General features: G+C 38.3%; 1 protein-coding gene across 8 annotated transcripts; it reads right to left on the bottom strand.

The window, feature by feature from the left end:
- Positions 1–52: 52 nt before the first annotated feature.
- On the bottom strand, positions 53–15,379 carry LOC107817117 (uncharacterized). 8 transcript variants are annotated; one of them, XM_075225357.1, is made up of 8 exons: positions 15,242–15,379; positions 14,192–14,401; positions 14,031–14,118; positions 12,040–13,879; positions 4,624–4,743; positions 4,111–4,474; positions 3,854–3,906; positions 53–434 (listed from the first exon to the last, which is right to left on the bottom strand). In XM_075225357.1, exons 4-5 carry the CDS (start codon positions 12,391–12,393, stop codon positions 4,696–4,698), a joined length of 402 nt encoding a protein of 133 aa, XP_075081458.1. In that variant the 5' UTR covers positions 12,394–13,879; positions 14,031–14,118; positions 14,192–14,401; positions 15,242–15,379; the 3' UTR covers positions 53–434; positions 3,854–3,906; positions 4,111–4,474; positions 4,624–4,695. The 8 variants fall into 8 exon arrangements, 3 of the variants coding, with proteins under 3 accessions (XP_075081458.1, XP_075081457.1, XP_075081459.1); XM_075225356.1 differs by having other exon boundaries at positions 14,213–14,401; XM_075225358.1 differs by having other exon boundaries at positions 4,111–4,466; positions 14,213–14,401.
- Between the last annotated feature and the right edge of the window lie 9,528 nt (positions 15,380–24,907).

The raw sequence follows: 24,907 nt of genomic DNA, 5'->3' as shown, positions 1-24,907 counted from the left end.
CCGGGCCATCAAACTTAAAGTGGCCGTCATACTAATTTCAAAATCAAATATATCCTAGAAAAAAACAATTTAGAGGAATATATATGAAAGAAAACTGAGATTCCATTAATCAACACAAGTTAAATCAGATTGTTAGCTATAGAACTCTTATGCTTCCAGGAATACACATCTAATTAGTTTAATTAAATCAGATTGATGTTCTAAATTCTAGAATCTATTATAACAGTCCAACACAGTCCACGAATTAAAACAAACCGTCCATCACAGTCCATTGGAGTTTAGAATACTTAACTACAGTGGACAAATACACGCATCATAAACTAATTATCCATATATGCAACAGAAGTTTTTCACTATAATTCCGCAGCAGGAAACTTGCTTCATTTCTATTTCACATTCGATACGAGGTGCTACATCAAAGTCTCGAAGTGTACCTGGTATTGACAATACAAGAAGAGGAAGAAGAGGATCAGCAGCACCAGTAGCAATACAAAACAGCAGAACCAACAGCTAGTGGCATATGCAGCAGACCCAAGTGGATTTGAAACCAGTTAAAACCAGAAACTCAAACTTCAACAGCTCAAACGACCTCAGAAAGGAAATCAGAAAAAACACACTACTGCAACACTACACCCAAACTCATCTTAAACCATCTCAAAACCTATTTAAACTTTGAACTCCTTTCCCTCCCTTTTCAGATTACTTTCTCTTCTAAAGTCTGCCTAAAAGAAGAGCCAAACCAGACCCAAAGAGATCCAAGCCCAGACTAAAATAAAATCCAAAGAGAAACTGATTTTTTGCTCCCCAAAACCAGCCCCCTATCTCTGTCCCCCAAAAAAAACCTCAAGAGAGCTGATTATCTGGTCTAAAAAACCAGCCCTTTTCTGGTCTTGAATGCTTTTATTTATATCACCAAAAACTGACCCCCTTCACGGCCCTCTTGAAACACTTAAACTAATACCACCACCATTTTTTTGCCCATGATATTCTCTTACAGCCCATTATCAAGTGTCTTGTGTCCAAAGGCATGGGCAGCTTATAATATTCAATTAATCCCCCATGCTATTATGTTTCCCAAGCCACTACTACTAGACAAAGTATTAGTTTAATGGTCAATTAAGTACCCTTACGGTCAGACCACTAACACTAAACATTTCAAGCCTTTTAAAACCCTAAAATACCCCTGAAAAATCCTGTGATTTAACGCCCTACCTTAAACCCTTTAATCTATACTACATCTTTCAGCTATAACCAATTCAATTCAAATTCAAATGACCGTTCAAACTAGAATTTAAATCAGATCAAATGGCATCAACATAAGAACAATGATTTAGGGAATAAACTAAACATAATTCCATGTTAAACCTAAATAAGAACAACATTGTAAATACATTGAATGAAAACACTGAATTCATATACAAAGTGAGGGGCGATCACAGATGACATACTTTGAACTAACAGTAATAGCGAGCAATTACGGGAATAGCTACAGTTTATACAAAACTTACTAATACTGACTGATTCGAATCATTCAGGAAAACAAAGAAGAAACAAAATACAGAGTAAGCACAAAACATTCGAATTTAGACAAAAAAAATAAGAAAGGAGTAAAGGATGAATTTAATGAACAAAGAAAGAAGATAAAACGAAAACCTACCAATTAAACGGGGCCTGGGTTCGAACCTCCGATGCCTTTTGGACTTGGGGACAAGAGGACCCTAGTCGAGTGTTCCTGAATGAGAACACATTCAACTAAGGTCCATTTTGACCTCAGTCTCTGAACTAGCTTCAGATCACCACTCTAAGACTTTTGATTCGAGACTTTCTGTGGTGATTCGACGCAAACTAAGGGTGGTTTGGGAACGAGGGAGGTCAGGGGGTGGCAGGGTGTGAGTTTGGTGGTATTTGAACGGATTAGGGTTTAGGTCGATTCCTTCGATCTAAGATTCGAGGAGCTCGGGGGTGATTCGAAGAAAACTGAGCGTGGGACTATAACGAGGAAGTCTTGGGGAAGTTGTGGTGTGAAATTGGAGGCTATTGGACGAGATAGGGTTCCGGCCTGATTTTCGATCTAATATTCGAAGCACATGGCTGGGATTCGAGAGATAAGAGTTAGGGATTCGGAATGGGGAGGTCGAGGGGTATCAGTGGTGAAAAGATGGGGTCGTTTGGACCACCGGAACCGCTGTGAGGCGATTTTCGGTGGGCGGTGCACGGTGGCAAGAGGCGGGGGATTTGTTTGGTCTCTGAAGCTCAGAGACGAAGAGGTGAGGGGGGGTATGGCTTTGGGGCGTGGGGTAAGGGATTAGGGTTATATACGGAGGGGGTGTTTTAATCCTGGCCGTTGGATCAAGCACGATCAGCGGCCTGGATCAATTCACTTAATAGGCACGGCGTCGTTTTGAGTAGTACTGGGGCGGTTTGAACCAGGGAATGGGTCGGGCCAGGGAATGGGTAAGAGAGATTGAATCTCAGCCGTTGGATCGATTTAATCCAACGGCCTTGATTAAGAGTGACCAAACGACGTTGTTTTAAGACGTTTCTGGCCAGGCCAAACTGGACCTGGTTCATGGGTGATTTGGGCCTGATTTGTTTTTTGCACTGAAATTGGCCCAATTTTCACTCTTTTCTTCTTTTTCTTTCATTTTCTTTTAATTCCTTTTCAACTAAAAATCCTAATTAAATTATAAAATTGACAATTAACTAAAACATTAACTCTTAATAATAGCTATCACACGAAATTAAACATCAAATAAAGATAAAATCACATAATTCGGACATTAAATATAAGAATGCAAAGTACATATTTTTTTGTGATTTTTCCATTTTGTAAAACAAACTTGTTTGTTTAATTATTTCCTAAATTGTAAAATTAAATCCTAAATGCACATGCAACACATATTTTTGTATTTTTCTTAATTAGAGTAGAAATAAACATGCACAGACAAAATACAAATAAATCACAAACAACACAAAACCATTTTATTTTGAATTTTTGGAAGTAGTTCTCATAGGTTAAAAATCACGTGCTCACAAATGATTTCTGTACTGTGTTGGAAATATCTTGCCTTTGTTGTAGCGTTGTGACGTGGTTTACGTATTTTCTTACTGCTCAGCTTTCATTTACCTTTATTACTTACTCAGTTAGAGTACTCACATTACACCCTGCACCTTGTGTGCATATTCAGGTATTTCTGAACCCGGTAGCGGGTCAGAGGCAGAGTCATCAGAGTTTAGCAAGGTAGTTGTTCGGCGTTCGCAGCACAGCTTTTCTCCCTCTTGTTTTCATTAGACTGTATTTAGTACACTTTCAGACTTTTCGTGGTATTTAGACCTTAGTAGATGCTCGTGACTTGTGACACCCCGATGTCGGGCTTGTAGATTATTTCCGCACTGTTTATTTAGGCTTATAATATAAAATATTTGTTTAATTAAAGCCTTAAAAAATGATTCTTATTGATTAATGGTTAATTTGGGAATTGTGTCGGCTGACCTAGTTTTATGATATGCGCCATCACGATCGGGTCGATTTTAGGATTGTGACAGTAAGATATTTAGAGAAGCAGCTGCTACGGACACTATTCCGACTCTCGTTATCACAAAAACGTTATTCTGATTCATGATATCAACATTGTTGCGGTATGAACTAAACTAAACTAAACTAAAATGTGCAACAACTACATGCAATTGTGAAAGTGGGTTTGAAACTGTTGTATTTATTAGATTTGGATAAGAAAATGGGAATATGCACGATAAGATACAATATTCATCTGCGTGTAGTATATCAACTATGTTATTCATTTTCTCTCTAATGCTAGGAAGAAAAAAGTACGAGCACAAAAATTTCACATACCTGCATTATCTCAAGAACGTCAGACACTGAGTTAAAGTTGTAGTACATGCTTGCTGCACCAAAAACAAATTGAATAAGAATCAAATAATGAGCAGCTTACACATAGCACCATGTGTTACCGTCCAATCTTTCTGACATATCTTTTCATAACTCGAATTGAATTAATGACTAAATGAATGCATAACTACAATGTCAATGTGTGTCGAGCATCACCAGAAAATTTAAATAAGTAAGACTCAAGTAATGGTGAAACTTACTTGGTGCACAGGAATAAGTTCTATCTTTGGGGATGAGCTTATAAAGCTTCACTACGACATATGCACAACCAGGTACTGAAAGGGTCATCCGCATTCAACCACCAGTGCTTTCTTTGAGCGGTTTTCCAGCGGAATCAGTTATGCCATTCGGCGTGATTTCTCATAAAAGCCACTCTACCCTGTACAGATGATCCACACCACCAGCAAATACATTTGTCAAATGTATCATCACTTAGCGCAAGCCTCAAATTCCAGCCTCTGCAAATGCTAGGACATCTTGACAGATATCATATCCAAGATGGTTTAAATTGGATCCATGGGGAATGTATGACCTCGTAAATCCTTTTATATGCTGCCTGTTTATCTAAAATGAAGCAACACTTAGGAAAAAAAATCAAATCGATACAGAAATTATATGACTCGACTCTGCCTAATAATACTTTTTAAATATATCTGGATGTTGTTGGAAGTAGTAGTAGTATCTCTAACTACAAGAAGAGAAGCAGTTTAAACCTGCAGCATGACATCACTTCTTTCTGAGTTCCTTTATATGTTCTCTTTCTCTGATAGATTTACTTCCCACCTTCACTTTTGGGAGTAGTGTCTCATCTTCTGCATCTGGTTATGGTTGACCTGCAAACAAAAGAAATTACAACAATATACAGTTCCTTCCATAAACCATATCCAACTTATTAAATCTATTTACTTCAGAATGAAGAAGAACATTTTTTTAATCTAAATAGGATGGTTAACGTACAGATTAACTAACATCACAGTCAACCAAATCAGCAAGACATCCACCACCAATTTATATTATGTCAGCAACAAAAAATATTCTTTTGTTTATTCTTATTTTGGTACTTCCCAGAACATCAAGATTCAAGAGCGTAGATAAACTTTAAGAAGATAAAAAATAAAAAAAAAAAAAAAAAAAAAAGAGTACGCCTTTCAACTGTCAGGATGAAAGCAAACAAAGTGAACTTAATGAGCCTCAAAGCTGGAGAATGTGTGTGTGCTACCATCGGATATAAATACTATCAAATCCTATTTCTATTACTATAATTCACTTTTGGAGATTTTTTTTTTTTCAATATTGTTGAAGGTCAAATAAAATGTTTTTATCACCTCAGGCAACAAATACGTTTCTAAAGTTCTCAGATCGGCATATGCTAATAGCTTCCAACAAGCTCGTATTCCATCCAGCTTTCCACAAAATTAAAGATGACAGAGAAGGAAAAGATTAACAAAAAGAGGCAATAATAGAATTAAAAAACCATAAATTACATAAATCGGATGCCGAAATAGTGACACAAATTGAAATTGAATACAAAAAACATACAGAAAGTGATAACATCAATCTGACCCAAATCTTATTTCTCTTCTTATTTTCATTGTCACTTTCGATTCAGCTACTATGATAAGGAAACTGTTAGAGACTGTGCGTCCACCAGACTGTATAGAGAACCGGGTTCTCTATGTATTTCCTCTGAAAATACTGATGAACCAAACTGTATAGGGATCTGGTCCTTTATCAGTTTTGTACAGTGATAAGTTTGTCTGAACCCACCAAATAGCAGAGTACCTGGTCCTTTGTGGGGTTCTGCTGTGAATGCTAGTAAAGTTGTATGTAAATAAGGCCGATGATTTTTAAGTGGAAAAATCTCACACAAGAGATCAAAAAATCACGACCTACACCTGTAGGCTTTTAACTTCACTAACTTGCAATCTCCCTATTACAAGTCACTTTACAATAATTCTATTGCAAAGACTTCAACTAACTTGTGATGCTCTCATCACAAGCCACTCTATAATTATCCTAGGTACAAAGAATTTGACAAACTTGTGGTATTTCCACCACAAGCCACTTTGTCACACTACGGTTACAAAGGCTTTGACTAACTTGTGATGTTTCCACCACAAGCCACTTTGTCACACTACGGTTACAAAGGTTTTTGCTTATGACTATCCCTAGTCACAACATAAACTCAAAAGCTTACGAATTTTGGTTTGTTCCTAAGACAACGCTTCTAAGAAAGCTAACTAGGAATTACAATGAAGAACACATAACAAAGACTCAACAACCTAAGGACTTAAGATGTCTTCGATCTTGGATCAGGTCCTTGAGGTTGAAGGAGTTTTGTTCTTGAGAGAGGTTCTTGAGCACTTGAAAGAATTTTCGTTTTTGTATTTGCAAGTGTTAAACCAGAATCTTGTGCCTTGCATGAGGTTTATACTACACAAGACATTATCTTAGTGATATCAATTCACAATGGTGATGTCCAATCTCAATGGAAACTGACTGTTCACTGTCTGTTGCTATATCTATTGTATTGTTGCAAGCAGTCACTTTCTGCAGTTGATTTCCAGCAGTAGTTGACTTTGTACTTCTGTTAGAGAACCCTAAGGGACCAGGTCCCTGTTGTGTTCCTCTTTGTACAGTTATGGACAGTCACTCAGTTGTGTTCTAGCTGTATAGTTGACTTGTACTTCTATCAGAGAACCCTAAGGGATCAGGTCCCTGTTGTGTTCCTCTTTGTACAGTTGCGGACAGTCACTTTCTGCAGTTGCGATCCAGCTGTATAGTTGACTTGTACTTCTGTCAGGGGAGCACCAAGGGATCAAGTTCCTGATCTGGTACTTGTGCACACTGCACAGATTGTCTTGATTTGAGTAACTTGAATCATTGTACTTTAGTTGATCAGAGAATAAGTGGGCGCTGGAAACAGTGCAGTGCGGCAGAATCATCGTTTCCAGTTGTATCCAATTGACTTTGTACTGCCGTGAGGAACCCGCTGTGTCCAATTGACTTTGTACTGCCATGAGGAACCCACAAGAGTATCAGGTCCTTGTCTGGGTTCCTACCTCCTGAAGCTATAGCAAGTTCATATTTGGCTGGAATTCGTTAGATGCAGTGTAATCCAAGTGAGTCAGGCTCCCTATCTATTTCTTGACATTAAATTTGTTAGATCATCAAAACACAAGGCAAAGATATTGAAAACCAATCAATTTTCCCTTTTTGATGATGACAAACTTAGCATTGAAAATGAGGCGTTTGAGTTCAGAGAATTAGATTGAATAACAGGAGACGACAAGTTCCCCCTGACTTTATGCCCTTACTTACACATGTTTCCCCATATGTTCCCCTGACTTTTTACTATCATTCTTGGTCTTTTATCTGGTTCCAGACAAAAAGTTTGATAGATCATCAAAACATAGATTAAAAGACCTTAAGCCCATCAATTTTCCCCTTTTTGATGATGACAAACTTTTAACATTGATGACTATTTGATTTAACTGGATAAGGTACATGCTACTGCATATGTTCCCCTTGACTCTATTCTTCCCCCCGACATATGTCATATGTTCCCCCTGACTCTATTTTTCCCCATTTTGGCATCAACAAAAAGACACAGTCAGACAAAGAGACATAAAGAAGTCCAATAAAGCTAACTCATGCCACATATGTGCACACAATCATGATAGAAAAGAGAAGCAAAAGGGAAAACAAGCATTGTACAAGAAAAAGAAGAGCTATTTTATTGATAAGAAATGTGTCTGTTTCAACAGGAGCAACAACGATGAAATGCAACATGCCATCACAAAAAGACAAACAAAAAGAAAAACAACAACCATAAAATCATCAGAGCAAAAGATAACTGTCCACTGAGAGGATCCTAGGGGGCACTATAAGAGGGAGGCTTGGAAGAGGAGGCAGCAATGGTTTTGAGAGCTATGTCCATGCGGGTAGTTGCAAACAACTGTTAGTCAAGCAATTTCTCCCTCAGGTTCTCCATTAGTTGCCTAAGTCCAGAACTTGTCTCATACTTTCCATCTCCTAGATTTGTCGAGCAAGTGTGCGACCCCACAAGACTTTTTCTGAGTTAAATCTCCTGTCCAAGGCTACTGTCACTTAGAAAGGTCTTCATTGAACCAGGTTCTCCCACAATTTCCCACTTTTATTTTCTAGATATTTCAATAAACTTCCCATTCCTTCTTGCAACAGCCACAATGTCACCCTCAAACAAATCCTTCTCAGCCACAACCTTTTGTAGATCTTTTCACTAAGGAACTAGGTTCCTCCACATTATCTTTATCAGCCACAACCACTGGAAAGTGTTTATCAGCCACAACTTCCCCCTATTTCATCAACCTCTTCTTCTTTTTTTAATACTCTGCTTACTCCTCTGCAAGGCAGAATCAAAAGCTTCTTTCTTCCACAACCACCTGGTTTGTTTCAGCTAAAAGAGAATCAGGTTCTTCAACAGGTTCTTTTGTGACGGTGTCCTGAACCGGAGACTCAAAAAGCACCAGAGTCCTTTCATTCCCTAAGAATGGAGTTTCTTCCCCCTGAGATTTAGGAACAGAAGAGAAGTAGGTTTTGCAACATATGGAAGTGAGACATGGTTTGATGGATGAGTAGAGGTGCCTAGAGATGAGGAGGCAACCTGTTGGGTACAGTAGTATCAGTGATAGTGAAGAAATAGGTTTCTGGTGATGGTATTAAGGGATGAGGATATGTAGGAGTAATGTTGATGGCAAGAGAAAAAGACGATTATTCGTTGGCCATGGCGAGAGAAGTGGTAGAGAGTTCTGAAGGAAAATTAAAAAGATGCAAAGGGAGACAATGGTTTAGAACTGTTGGTGTGAAAAGTCGGATGATGTGGCAGTTGAATTAATTTGCTATCCTTTTTTTTGAACAAGCATGCAAAAAACACATTACTACTAATATGTGGTGCAGGAACCAGGTTCCTGACCTATTTTTGTAAAAGGGTTTTTGCAGCTCTCATCCGAAGTTCAACACTGTACCTTTAGCTTCTATGATCATCATGTGTGTTTACTTGCAACGGTATAGATGTGAGTTAGGCCTAGTTAGAAAACACTTTAGCCAATTTTACCTTAGTGTGACCATCATAGCCATGTCAGCAGAACCAGGTTCTCAATTAGGTTTAAGTAATCCCAGCGCCATCATGTTTCTCAAAGTGTTCCATGCTTAGAGCTTTGGTGAAGATATCTGTTGATCTTTTGTGCAACAAAATCTTCCAATTGTTGCTTGATCCACATTGAATGAGCACATCACGAGGCAACTGCAACATATTCTGCTTCAGCTGAAGGATAGGACAGAACCAGGTTCTGTGTGCCCTTAAAATATCAGAATTCTGTTAGCAGCCTTCAGATGAGATTCCTTAGAATTTGATTGGAACCTTGCACATAATCTCATACTAAATACAATGTCTGGTCTGCTGGCAGTAAGGTAGAGTATATATCCAATGATTCCTATGCTTCCATATTACACCTTTTCAAGAGTTCTTTGATGTATTTCTGCTAACTAATACATATTCCCTTTATGGACTGCTTCACTTGAAGACCTAGGAAGATATTCAGTTCCCCCATCATGCTCATTTCAAACTCACTTCCCTTGAGTTTAGCAAATTCTTCACATAATGAGTTAGTTGTAGCTCCAAATATGATGTCATCCACATAAATCTGATCAATGAGTTCCTTCCCTGTTTCTTCAAAGACAATGTATTGTCAATCTTTCCTCTTGTGAAGCCATTTTCCATGAGAAACTGGATAGTCTCTCATACCATGCTCAAGGGGAATGCTTCAATCCGTACAGCGCCTTATCCAATTTGAATACATGTCCAGGATATACATGACGTTCAAAAGCCTGGAGGTAGCTTGATATAGACTTCTTCTTTGAGAAAACCATTCAGGAAGTCACTCTTCACATTTTTTTAGAATAAGGTAAATTCCATATGTGAAGAAAAGGCAATGTGGATCCTAATGGCTTCCATCCGAGCTACTTGGCCAAAAGTCTATCGATCCCTTCCTCTTGATTGAATCCTTGGACAGCAAGCCTTGCTTTGTTCCTTCGTAGCATTTCTATGTTCATCCAGCTCATTCCTGAATACCCACCTGGTCCCTATGATGGTTCTGTCTGAGGGTCTAGGTACCAGGTGCCATACCTTGTTTCTTTCAAGTTGATGCAGTTCCTCTTGCATTTCAGTAATCCAGTCTGCATCCTACAAGGCTTCCTTGATATTTTTTAGGGTTCTATTTGGGATAGAAATGCTGAGAAGGCTAGGGAATTTTTGGTTTTTGATCTTGTTTGAACTCCAGAATCAAGGGGGTGGTTATATTATCAAGTGAATGGGAGCTTTTGTTTTTCTAATTTGGGACTGAAGTTTGATTTGTAGAGAACCTAGGTAAGTTAAATGGATTTCCCTGCACTCTTTGTTCTGTTACTTGGGAGTGCATTGCACTGCATCTCCAACTCTTTCTTCTGCTTTAGGGGTAATGATGGAAGTACCATGTTCCTCTTGAAAAGTAGAACAGGATGTTGCATTGTCTCTCACCTGTCTCCTTCATCTTAATCATCAAATCAGCCTTCCCATTTGAAACTCTAGATATTTCTAGGGACCAAAAGTGGTTCATTATCTTAATCATCACTGTTTCCTACTTTTTAGAGGAGGATGTCTCGTTGAATAGCACATGAACACTTCCTTCCACACAGTGTGACATTTTGTTGTAGACTTTATGGGCTTTGCTTTGAGGGGATTATCCCAGAAGGATTCCTTCATTGCTTTTTGCATCAAACTTCCCAAGCTGGTCCTTCCCGTTGTTGAGAACATAGAATTTTCTTCCAAAGGTTCTCAGATGAGTTTTCTTTGGTTTTCTTCCATTGAACAACTCATAGGGTGTTTTGTTCAGGAGAGGTTTGATCATGCACTTTTTTTCACTCCTGCTCAGTATTCCCATAGGAATTGCATGCTCCGTGTTCTTTGAACTTTGAATTTGATAGACCATGGACCAGGTCCTTCTTTATAAATATATCCAGAAGTGAGAAACTTGTACCCCCCTCCCCAATCCTTTATGCCATGTCTTTGAATCATTATCAACTGCATTCAAGCAGATCTTCTCACAAGCTTAGACACGAACTTCTACCTTGTTTTATTCCCCATACCTAGAATGTACCCCTTCTTTCCATTTTCCAAAGGGTACATCCCTTCCTTGCAGGGCTTTCAGTGAGAGAAAATCCATAGTATTTCCAGTCATATGCTTTGAGCATCTACTATCCATGATCCATTGCAGTCCCCTTCCTCCCACTGTTCCCTGCACATCTAAATTATGGGTTAGATTTAGGAACTCAAACTAGTTTGGATCCCTTGTTATGATGAAAGGGATGGATAAGGGCTTTTCTAGTCCATGCATGCAACATGGTTTCTTGTGAGCGGTACCTGGTCCCCTGTTAGCAGTCAATTTGTCAGCAAACACTTTGTTTTTCTGAACATATTGAGCCTTGGCCTGGCAATTTTCTTTGAAGTGCCCATTGTTCCCACAGTGGGTACACAGCTAGTTATCAAAAACTGTGGCGTACTTGATGTGAGGGTTGTAAGGAGTTTTCTCCTTTTGGAACCCGATTCCCTGCCTGTTTCTACTATTGTTGAAGTACATGGTAGTGATAGCATCTGAGGAGCAGGTCCACTTGAGAGATTTCTCAAGATCCCTATTTACTCTCTTCAATTCAGCTTGAAGCTACCTATTTTTCTCGAGTTCACCACATATCCTAGTTCTAGTAGCTTTCAACTCCTTTTCAAGCCTAATGTGTTCCTCACTGGCTATCTCCTTTCCTTTTCAAGATTTTTCAGGTTTTAACTTAGTCCAGGGTTTCACTATTGTTTCCCTTAGGTCTGTAATTTCTGCCAAAATATCATTCTTTTCTTTTCTAATAAATTCAATGGTTTTCTTATGGCCAGTAACTACAGCCACTAAGTCGTCTCTAGTTTGTTTATATTTTACTAATTCTAAGGTCAAAGAATCCCTATTCTCCACAAGACTATGAAATGCATTGATTAATACATTAGCTAAAGACATGAGTTTTCTTGAAGAATAGGATTTTAGATTTCTCTGAACATCCCTGAAAATTACCTCTTTGTTGTGATTGTCTTCATCATCATCTGATCGAGCCAATAAAGCAAAAGTTGAGTCATATTCAGCCGAACTTTTTCTCTTGAAGTTCTTGGAGAATTCTTCCTTCAAGATAGGACAATTTTTCATGAAGTGTCCAGCCTTTCCGCACTTGTAACAAAGATCATTGTTCTTTGATCTGTTAGAGCTGTCCCTTTTTATCACTTCTCCATTTTTTCTGACCATCTTCTGAAACTTTTTAATTAAGTAAGCCATGTAACTGTTTTCCTTACTCGAATCATTTTTAGTAGCTTTAAGTGTCAGGTACTTTTTCTTCTTTGCTTCTCTCTTTTCAAAAGTTGGTGGAGCAGCCATGAGGATCCTTCCTAGGTGTTAGCCTAATAGGAAGAACCTGCTCTGATACCACTTGTTAGAGACTGTGCGTCCACCAGACTGTATAGAGAACCGGGTTCTCTATGCATTTCCTCTGAAAATACTAATTAACCAAACTATATAGGGATCTGGTTATTTATCAATTTGGTAAGGTGATAAGTTTGTGTGAGCCCACCAAATAGCAGAGTACCTGGTCCTTTGTTGGGTTCTGCTGTAAATGCTAGTAAAGCTGTATGTAAATAAGGCCGAGGATTTTTACGTGGAAAAATCCCACACAAGGGATCAAAAAACCACGACCTACACCTGTAGGCTTTTAACTTCACTAACTTGCAATCTCCCTATTACAAGCCACTTTACAATAACCCTATTGTAAAGGCTTCAACTAACTTGTGATGCTCTCATCACAACCCACTCTATAACTATCCTAGTTACAAAGAATTTGAATAATTTGTGGTATTTTCAATACAAGCCATTTTGTCACACTACGGTTACAAAGGCTTTGACTAACTTGTGATGTTTCCACCACAAGCCACTTTGTCACACTACGGTTACAAAGGTTTTTGCTTATGACTATCCCTAGTCACAACATAAACTCAAAAGCTTACGAATTTTGGTTTGTTCCTAAGACAACGCTTCTAAGAAAGCTAACTAGGAATTACAATGAAGAACACATAACAAAGACTCAACAACCTAAGGACTTAAGATGTCTTCGATCTTGGATCAGGTCCTTGAGGTTGAAGGAGTTTTGTTCTTGAGAGAGGTTCTTGAGCACTTGAAAGAATTTTCGTTTTTGTATTTGCAAGTGTTAAACCAGAATCTTGTGCCTTGCATGAGGTTTATACTACACAAGACATTATCTTAGTGATATCAATTCACAATGGTGATGTCCAATCTCAATGGAAACTGACTGTTCACTGTCTGTTGCTATATCTATTGTATTGTTGCAAGCAGTCACTTTCTGCAGTTGCTTTCAAGCAGTAGTTGACTTTGTACTTCTGTTAGAGAACCCTAAGGGACCAGGTCCCTGTTGTGTTTCTCTTTGTACATTTGTGGACAGTCACTCAGTTGTGTTCCAGCTGTATAGTTGACTTGTACTTCTGTCAGAGAACTCTGAGGGATCAGGTCCCTGTTGTGTTCCTCTTTCTACAGTTGCGGATAGTCACTTTATGCAGTTGCGATCCAGATGTATAGTTGAGTTGTACTTCTGTCAGGGGAGCACCAAGGGATCAGGTTCCTGATTTGGTACTTGTGCAGACTGCACAGATTGTCTTGAGTTGAGTAACTTGAATCATTGTACTTTAGTTGATCAGAGAATAAGTGGGCGCTGGAAACAGTGCAGTGCGGCAGAATCTTCATTTCTAGATGTGTCCAATTGACTTTGTACTACCGTGAGGAACCCACAAGAGTATCAGGTCCTTGTCTGGGTTCCTACTCCTAAAGTTGTATCAAGTTCACATTTGGTTGGAATCTGTTAGATGTAGTGTAATCCAAGTGAGTCAGGTTCTCTATCTGGTTCTTGACATTAACTTTGTTAGATCATCAAAATACAAGGCAAATATATTGAAAACCTATTAGAAACATTAAAAATCAGGAAAAAAATGAGCGTTAATGATTCATACCTTTTATTCCACAAATACAAAAGCAAAAGAAAAGGTTTGATTGCATCTACTAGTTTGAGTTTCCTTGTATCCAGACATAATCAAACAACTAAAAGAAAAAAGAAAGAGATTAAAAAAACCATGTAAGAGTAATAAAGCAATGAAGAAGCAAGAATACTGACATAGGATCGATGGAATAATACCATAGAACCCCTGAAATTAAGAATTTTGATGAATTTCCTGAACTTTACTCGAACCAGCAAAGAGCATAAAGGTTTCAGAACAAAGAGCATCCTTGTTCTGATATGTGGCTATTCATCTTCAGATAAAAGCCATGTTCCAAGGTTTAACAGCCGTGTCTCAATTAAGCATTGTGAAAAGTCTCAAATATCCTGAAATACAATTGTAAAGACTTTAAGCCAACACGTCGAAACTATCGCTTTTCTTAAATTCAAGTTTATTAGATGGCCCCTCTCTCAAATCTAGCATAAGAAGTTTAGTCTCAAAGCGTACAACTGAAAAACCAAATAAAATCCAAAACTGAGCGTGCATCATGTTTAAAAATGCATTTTATCGCTCGATTTAACACACACCAACCATGAAGTTGCAAAATTAAACTTCATCAACAGAGCCCAAAAGAAGATAGTGCAAAAATTAGAAGAAGGGAAAAAATAATGAGGAAAATCAGCCATGACATTGCAAAATTTTGAAGGTATGGAGAATCTAGAAAAAGCACGGAAGGAAATAAAGATGTAGAAAAAAAAAGAACAGAACCCGTGAAATTTGAGTAAGCACTTATACCAAAAAAATTCCTTTTAAATTAGGCTTAATACCCATATCAATACCATCAACGAATTGAGATCGAGAAGCCGTTGATCTCAACCAAGAAATTTCCATGTGGGCTGAAACTAATCGAATGAGCAAAAGAAGGAGAAACAAATACAAAACTACAAAATTGAAGTGGAAGAGGATTAAAAAGAAGTATGAACAGAACCCATAAAACTTGAGTAAGCACTATACCCGAAATTTTCTTCCTTTTAATTAGGCATGATACCCATACCAGTATCATGATTGATCTCGACAAAAATATTCGCATGTCGGATGAAATTAATTGAAAAAGCAGAAAAAGGAGAAACAAATACAAACTACAAAATTGAAGTTGAAGATAAAAGAATTGTTTAATTTATCATATGCATAGAAAAAATCATGGGGAAAATTGATTAAAATCATACCAGCAGGTAGAAGAAATTTGAGGAAGACAAAGAGAATTGGAGAAGTAATCCAGGATTTGAAAGTTTTTTTTATGCACAAAGAAATAGCTGAAAACTTAATATGCTCCGTAGAACACACGTGTACTCATTTAAAACTTGGGCTCAATTAAAACTTGCACGTAGCATTTTGTATTGAAAAATAAGCCATGTGAATAATATTGTAAGAATTGGTGCGAAATAACTAATATACCTTCGAGCTTTTTAAAAATGACATGAAACACACATATCGAAACTCTTTCTCTTCTATGTACTAGAAATATTAGCTTTTTATTATAACTTCAACACTCCTATTCAAATACGTAGCTGATTATTTATAAAATCAGCTTCGACACCTAGAAGTGCTTTTAAACATTCGATGCTTTTAGCTACTTTTAATCAAACAACTCAAACCGGATAAAATGAAATCAGAATGTATATTTATTCTTTTTGCATATATATATATATATATATATATATATATGTATGTATGTATGTATGTATATAATACAAGGTCTTTATATCAGGGCAAGGTCTATATTTTGTGAATATAACTAAATGAAATCCTAATATGGGGAAACTCTAAACTAAGTAGCTATTACAAGTGGCAGTATGCTTCACAATGATGGAATGTATATTTAATTAGTTATAGTTAAGCGATAAAAATTAATACGAAGGGGAACCTTAGAACAATAGTAAATAGTGTTGGTGTGATTTATATGTCATGATCCAAGTTTTCCCTCCGTGAACTGTTATGACGGCACCTAGTCTCTACAATTAGGTAAGCCTAACAATTACGAATAAATAAATTTAAGATGCGAAACTAGCCAACTAACAGGTAAATTGTTACCTTGTAGAATTACATTACAATGATGTTATGCTTTGCAGTATTAAATTACGACGATGTTGCACCCTATAGTATTATATGTTGAATTTGCCGTAAGGTAATTGACATCAGTCCAAGAAAAAGATTATTTGAAGATTATAAGGATTATGCTATTTCAAACAAGTGATGGGTAAATTCGTGAAGGTGATAGGGTAAGCAAATCGAAGAAAATGAATTTCGTTGAAATTTGGCATTTTGGGATAAAATATGGTCCGAGCTAAAATACCCGGTATTTATGGATTAGTACCATACAAGATACCACATGGCCATGATAGTAAGATGTATAAGGTATGTGAAAAGTGAGTGATATTTTAAGTAAGTGAAAATAATTCTCAATTATATAGATAATCGGGTAAATATTAATTTTAGTGGGAGATTAACACTTAATTAAGATGATTGATGGTTAATTGTTGGATAAGGATAACCATCAACGTGGAAGCCTTGCATTAAAGAACGATGACTCTTAAAGTCATGAAAAAAGTGGCAAATTTGGAGAGTATTAACGTTATGACTACTTCATGACCTTTTTGGCTTCTTATTAGTTTGAAGGTTGGTTAGTAATAACTTCTCACTTGTCTGTTTTAAGGAGTGAAGTTGGAAAGGATTTTGGAAGAATGCTTCAAATGAGCATGTGTCACGATCTCGGTCCACCCTCCGTGAACTATCATGACGGCACCTAGTCTCTACGACTAAGTAAGCCTAAATTGCGGAAGAAAAACCAAAATTTGCAGAAGTAAAACAATTTAAAATAGGAATAAAGTAATAATAGTGTTTAAATGTGCCACTCAGCATATACCATGTTTAACTTTCAACACCAATATGTAAATCCAAGACCCGAAAACCCACGAATCACAAGCTAAGATCAATACTACATAGCTCTAACTCCAGAATGTCTAATATAAATAGAAAAAAAATACAGAAGGGCTAAATACTAAAAGCAGGAATAGAAAGGAACTTCTCGGTATGCAGACGCGGTAGATGTACCTCGAAGTATCTAGAGAAGTCGCCTCCTCAAGGATGATAGGCCTGAGTAGCGGTACCTGGATCTGCACATGAAAAAAACATGCGCAGAAGAGGCATGAGTACACCACAGCGGTACTCAGTAAGTGCCAAGCCTAACCTCGGTTGGGTAGTGACGAGGAAGGTCAGGGCCCTACTGAGATTAAATAATTATAAAGATGACAGGATAAGATAAGCAGTACAATTGAGAATCTACAGTAAGAATCTACACAGGATAATAAGAGTACAATAACGGGAACAGAGATGAAGGCAAACCACAAGGAAGTACCACTCATAACAAGGATGATAACCGGAAATCTCTTGGTATCCCTAGGATCTCTTGGTATCCTCAATATATGCTAGGGATCTCTTGGTATCCTCAATATATGCTAGGGATCTCTCGGTATCCTGAGGACCTCTTGGTATCCTCAATGTATGATAGGGATCTCTTGGTATCCCGAGGATCTCTTGGTATCCTCAATATATGCTAGGGATCTCTCGGTATCCCGAGGATCTCTTGGTATCCTCAATGTATGATAGGGATTTCTTAGTATCCCGAGGATCTCTTGGTATCCTCAATGTATGATAGGAATCTCTTGTTATCCCGAGGATCTATTAGAATCCTCAATGTATGATATGTATCTCTTGGTATCCTCAATGTACGTGTTGGGAATCTCTCGGTATCCCGCACTTCAGCTCAAATCGTAAATGCGTACAGGAGATCTCCCAAGATGTCGTCCCAAAGTAAAACACACAACAATGGCACAAGGAATACTCTATTAAATTCAGTTTCGTATCAAGTAAAACAGGTAATTCTAATATAACATGCTTCACATAATTCAATTAAGGCAGTTAAAGCAAATAGAGCAATTAAGTCAATTAGATATGTTTCTCTAACTAACAGCAGGTTTAAAGTGCAAGTAGAATAAATAGAAAGGGGAAACACAATTAAAGTTACTTAATGAAAATCGGATTTTCAACAATTAGCACAAGTACGCACTCGTCACCTCACGTACAAAGCTTTTCAATTATCACAATACCAATCCTAAGGGGAAAGTCCCTCACACAAGTTTAGACAAGCCACTTACCTCGACCCGACTCAATAATCAATCCGAAATCAGGCTCTTGCCACGAGTACTCGACTCCAAATGGCCCAAATCTATTCAATTCAATTTCATAACGTAAATAACACTTCAAGTAACTGATTCTACAAAGAAATTCTAAGCTAATACGTGAAATTAGGTAAAATGACCAAAACGCCCCTTGGGCCCGCATCTTGGAATCGGGTAAAAAATATATTTTCAAAATCCTCACACCCACACGAGTCTAGCCATATCAAAATTATCTCAATCCAATGTCAAATCCCCAATCAAAACTCAATCTCTTGGTCTAAGAACTTTTTCCCAATTTTCATACAAATTCTAAATTAAAGGATGAATTCATGTTTAGATTAATGAGTTACAAGCAAAAATGAGTTAAGAATCATTACCCAATCGATATCTCTAAAAATCCCTCAAAATCTCGCTCAAATCCGAGCTCCCAAGCTTAAGTTTTGATAAAAATGGCTAAAACCCTCGATTTGAAATCTTATATTTGCCCAGGCGTGTTCTTCTTCGCGAACGCGTGGCTACTATTGCGAATGCGATGCACAAAAGTCCTGCTGGCCAAATTCCTCTTTCGCAAACGTGAGGTCCACTCGCGAACGCGTAGCTTACACGGGCAGACCCTATGCGAATGCGAGGACCATGTCGCGAACTCGAAGACCAACGGGTCCTTACCTTCACGAACGCAAGACATCATCGCGAACGCGAAGCACATTTCAACTGCTTCAGCCAGATGCTCTACGCAAACGCGAGACCCTCTCGCGAACGCGATGAATGTTTTCTCTGCAACACAACACCAGAAAATCTGTTGTCTTACCAAGTCCAAAAATGGTCCGTTGAGCATCCGAAACACATTCGAGGCACCCAGGACCTCAACCAAACCTGCCAACCAATCCTAAAACATCATTCAAAATTGTTCCAACCTTCGGAACGCTCAAAACAACATCAAAACAACTATTTTTCATCGGATTCAAGCCTAAGAATTCCAAAAACTCTAAAACACGCTTTCGATCAAAACGTCTATCAAACCTCATCTAAATGACCTGAAATTTTGTACACACGTCACATTCAACACTACAGAGGTACTCCAACTTCTATAATTCCATTCTGACCCTCGGATCTCACTATCGGACCGAAAATATAAAAAATTCAACCTTCGGCATTTCAAGCCTAAATTAGCTACGGACCTCCAAAACACAATCCGAACACGCTCCTAACCCTGAAATCACCCAACGGAGCTAACAGAACCATCAGATTTCCATTCCGAAGCCATATTCACACGGTTCCGACTACGGCCAACCTTCCAACACTTAAGCTCTTATTTAGGGACTAAGTGTCCCAAAACTCTCCGAAACTCAAAACCAAATATCCCGGCAAATCAAAATAGCAGAAATAAACTCGGGGAAAGCAGTTAATAGGAGATCAGGACGTTAATTCTTAATACGACCGGCCGGGTCGTCACAGCATGTGACATAAATTTATGTAAGTTGGTCTAAGTAATCATTGCGGATCATGAATGAAAGACTTGTTGCACCAATATATTCTTTCTTCCTTTTAAAAGAACGAGCTTGTACTTTCTAAAATACAAACTTTTTCTATTTGAAAGACAAAATAATCATTAAAAATCAAGGCATTTACTTGGTTCCTGGCACATGAGGGTCTTAATACCTAGGGTTTGCAATTTCGCTAATGTCAAGATGACCTTACAAATCCACAAGCTGGAATTGTTGCATTTAGTGGAGCATCATGGACAAATCCTTATTCCATAGGTTTGATGGTGTTGACCATTGTACTGTTCATAATAGGTTGGTTGTTGTATTTTTCCCTATTTCGATCCGCTGTTACGCATTATCACAATCAATGGTATTAGAGGAATTGTTAAGAGAATCGGCTCAGGTATGTTAAGGTTATCCCTTATTTATTTTGGCATGATCTATACTACACACACGAAACGAGCAAATGCGCGATTTCCATAAATGACTCTATTCATAGAAATGCTAGAGATGCTTATGTTCTTGAATCTCCATGTGTCACATTATTCTATCATTTGTTCATGGGTCTCAGAAAAATACATAAGTTGAAAAAAGCTTATTTCATGATATTACTCAAAAGCATAATGGTCTTATGACATTCCAAGAGATTTTATTGAGGTACTTCTCATGCATTGCATTCATGTACATTGACTCATGACCAGATGGAGTTATATATGTGTATATATATGTGTGTATATATATATATATATGGGATATGGGAAAAGGCTATGGCGTTATATACGCACCACCACCTGATCAACTGGTATACGTTGATGATTTTGCCCATAGTGGCCGAGATGATATGATGGAATGCCCTCAGAGGCCTGATGATGTTATGAAACATGTACCTATGCACGACATGACATTCATACGCATATGGATTACACTATAATTATTTCATGAATTACAGAATTGTCCAGACTTACAGGCTGAGTCATTTACTCCATATTTCTTCCATGTCTGTTATATACTTATTTATGTACTTTACATACTTGGTACATTATTCATACTGACATCCCTTTTGCCTAGGGACGCTGCATTTCATGCGCGCAAGTCTCGATCGACAGGTTGAGAGCCCTCCAAGTAGGCTATCAGCTCAGTAGAAGGTGTTTGTGCGCTCCATTTGCTTCGAAGTTGCTTGCTTGGTTGGTATAATTTAGACTTGTATTGTTCTTTATGAAAATTATGTATTCTTAGAGGCTTGTAGACAAATATCATGTACGTAAAAGATTGTATGGCCTTGTCGGCCTATGTTCAGTATACAAGTGCTTATTTTGATCTTATAGGCCGTATGTCTTATGCATAAGTTAGTATCACATGTTGTATTCTACTTATCTCACGGCCACCTTCCGGCTTAGTTATCTATGATAGTATGACATGAAAAGATGCGTTATGTTGTTGCTCGGTTAAGTAAGGTACTGGGTGCCCGTCTACTCATCAATTTGGGTCATGACATAAATATAATTAAAAGAGTTTAAGATGTTGCTCGGCATATACAATAGTAATACTCTCGACTGAATATAACATTCCCAAAACCCGAAATCTCATGAATCACAAGCTAAAAAAAATACATAGTGTTCTAACTCCAGAAATCTAAACAAAGGGAAACACAAGAAGTCTATAACTAAAGGGAGAATAGAGAGGGACTTCTTGGTCAGCAGATGCGGCAAATATACCTCGAAGTCTCTGGATCGCCTCATCTCACGAATAGTATGGTTGAGTAGAAGAATCTGGATCTACACATGAAAAACATGTGCAGGAAAGGGCATGAGTACACCATAGCGGTACCTAGTAAGTGCCAAGCCTAACCTCGATCAAGTAGTAATAAGATCAGGCCAAGGCCCTACTGGTTATATATATAACAGGATAAACCAGTATGACAAGTGGTAGTATAATTAAAAAACTAACAGTCAATAAAGATGAAATCACAGAAAGAAATAATTCAGTACATAGAGATAGCAACAGAGGGATCTCCTATAATAACGTCTCGTAGTCCCAAACGTAAATGTACAAAAGATCTCCCGGGATACCGTCCCGTAGTCCAAATCGTAAATGTACAGGGGGATTTCCTGGAATACTGATCCGTAGTCCCAAAGAAATATCTAGTACAGGGGGATCTCCCATGATACAGTCCTGTAGTCCCAAATATAAATATGCAGCGGGATCTCCCGGAATATCGATTCATAGTCCCAAAGTAAACATGTAAGGGGATCTCCCGGAATACCGATCAATAGTCCCAAAGTAAATACACAACAATCTCAACAAGAAATCGACAGTTCTATTCAAGTTCGTATCAAGAAATAGGTAATTTCTACTTTAAACATGCTACATAGAATCCAAGTAAGCAGTTAAAGAAGATAAGACAATTAAGTCACCTAGGCATACTTTCCTAAGCTGAACAGAATGTTTCATATACTAGTACTTGCGCAATTAAAGGAAAACATAGATATTTACTTAATCAAAATGAGGTTTTTCAACAATTAGCATGTGTACGCACTCGTCGCCTCATGTACATGGCATTCATATAACAACAGTACCAAAATCCTAAGGGGAATTCCTCCACACAAGGTTAGGCAAGTCACTTACCTCAAACACCTCAAAATCAATTCGATATCACGCTCTTGCCACGAGTATCCAACTCCAAGTGGCAATCAAATCAATTATATAACGTAAATAAAACTACAAGCAACTAGTTTAATTAATAAATTTAAAGCTAAGACGAGAAAATAGGAAAATGCCCAAAAATCCTCCCTAGGCCCACATCTCAGAATCGGGTAAAAGTTGCCAATTTAGAATACCCATTCACCCACGAGATCACTCATCCAAAAATTACTCAATTCCGACAACTAAATCCGGTGTAACGACTCGGCAGGTCATTTCATGAGTTACCATTTTGTTTCCTCCATTTCGGCTTTTTATTGTCTTGTTCAACTATATTATATGTTATCGAGTTGGTTGGCTCGTGTTCGGAGAGGTTTTGGTAAGGTTTGAGACACTTAGTCTCTTTTGAGTAAGCTTAAGTGGAAAAAGTCAACCGGATGTTAACATAGGCGATAAAGGGCTCAGATGTGAATTTCGATGGTTCGGATAGTTTCGGGAGGTGATTTGGGACTTAGGAGCTTGATCGGAATGTGTTTTGGAGGTCCGTAGTAGATTTAGGCTTGAACTGGAGAAATTGGAATTTTGGCATTTTCCGGTTGATAGGTGAGATTTTGATATAGGGATTAGAATAGAATTCTGAGAGTTGCAGTAGGTCCGTTGTGTCATTTGGGATGTGTGTGCAAAATTTCAGGTTATTCGGACGTGGTTTGATAGACTTTTTGATCAAATGTGGAATTTGGAAGATTTTTGGAACCTTAGGCTTGAATCCGATGTTATTTGGTTGATTTGATGTTGTTTGAGGTGTTTTGAAGATTGGTATAAGTTTGGATAGTGGTATATGACTTGTCCGTGATTTTGGTTGAGGTCCCGGGGGCCTCGGGGTAATTTCAGATGGTTGACGGGATATTTTGGAGTTGAGTTTGGCAGCTGAAATCTATTGTTGCTGTCATAACCGCTTCTGCGATTGGGAGGCTGCAGGTGCGATGCCCGCAGAAGCAGAAGGCAAGCCGCAGAAGCGGCCAAGAGGGAGGTCAGCTGGAACTGTAGAAGCGACTACTGGAGCGCACCTGCGATAGCGCAGGTGCGAGCGTTTGGTCACAAATGCGGAAGTGGGCTTTTAAGTGAAAACCACAGATGCGGTGCTTTGGCCGCAGATGCGGTGTAGGGACCGCAGGTGCGAGAAGCCTGGGTCAGAAAGTATATATTTCATCCTTCGCGAATTTCAGCCTTTCTTTACTATTTTTAAATCGATTTTGGAGCTTTTTGTGGAATTTTGAAGAGGGAATCCAACGTAACTTCATTGAGGTAAGATTTTTGAACATAAAACTCGTTCCTATAGTGTTTCTTGAAATTTGGAAATTTATGGGTAATTATTGAAGAAATTAGGGTTTGGGATTGGAGACCTTTGATTAAGGGTTTGAGGGGTCATTTGTGGTTGGATTTTCGAACTTTTGATATGAATGAACTCGTGGAGTGATAAGGATTCTATTGATGTAAATTTTGTCAGATTCCAAGATGTGGGCCCGAGAGCCGGGTTTGGTAAATTTCGGGATTTGTGTTGTAATTTGACTACTTTCGAGTGGGCTTTGTTCACTTAGCATATTTTAATGGTTATGTGCTGATTTTGGTTAGAATTGGAGCATTTGGAGGCCGATTCAAGAAGCAAGGGCATCGCGGGCTAGAGTTTGAACCAGATAGAGATAAGTAATGATTGTAAATGTTGTCCTGAGGGTATAAAACCCCAGATTTCATATCGTTGTGCTACTTTGAGGTGATGCACATGCTAGATGACGAGTGTGGGGTTGTGCACCATTGGGGATTGTGACTTAGTCCATCTCGTATGACGGTTTAATCGCGTATTTGATTGAAAACTGTTTGATATTATCATGTTTTGGGTTGAATGCCATATTTGGGCCTCGTGCCAACTGTTTTGGACCCTTAGGGGATTTTTACTATTATTCCTCACTGTTTTGACTTCATATTGTACTCATTCATCATGTATTGTGTTGTTTTCATAATTCAGCCATATTTACTCTGTTTTGACATCTTAAATGATATTTTGGGCTGAATATATTTTACTGTGCTCGAGTGGCTTTGAGAGATTTCTGACTGAGTGAGGCTGAGGGCCTGTGTTGTGAGGTTATTATGGGATCGGACTGCATGCCGCAACGGTATTGTGCTGATTCATGATTATGAGTCCGAGGGCCTAATTTGTTATGCCACAAGGTGGCTTGTTATAAGGCCGAGTGCCTCTTTGATTATGCCACGAGATGACTTATTATTGCGCTTAGGCCGTAAGGGGCCCCTCCCAGAGTATGTACATCCCCAGTGAGCGCGGGTACCCAGTGTGAGATGTGATATAGCCCGAGGGCTAATGATGTTCCATGTTATTGCCCGAGGGGTTGATACGAGTGATTGTGAGATAGCCCGAGGGGCTAGTTCTGTTGGTATTTCGCCCGAGGGGCCGATTTATGTTTTCTATCTTTTCTCACAATTTTCATTCACTCGTTTAACTGCTAAAAGACATTTT

This window comes from Nicotiana tabacum, chromosome 11 (genome assembly GCF_000715075.1).
Source record: "Nicotiana tabacum cultivar K326 chromosome 11, ASM71507v2, whole genome shotgun sequence".
Taxonomy (NCBI): domain Eukaryota; kingdom Viridiplantae; phylum Streptophyta; class Magnoliopsida; order Solanales; family Solanaceae; genus Nicotiana; species Nicotiana tabacum.
Note: the sequence above shows the minus strand (reverse complement) of the source record. Positions and strands in the feature narration are given on the sequence as shown.

Bases quoted from the DNA above. Each gene is read 5' to 3' on its own strand.
- LOC107817117 (XM_075225357.1), bottom strand. From the start codon at position 12,393: ATGGCTGCTCCACCAACTTTTGAAAAGAGAGAAGCAAAGAAGAAAAAG. The intron at 4,744-12,039 runs GTAATTTTCAGG...TTTTGTTTGCAG, and splicing joins AAGACAATCACAACAAAGAG to GTCAACCATAACCAGATGCA.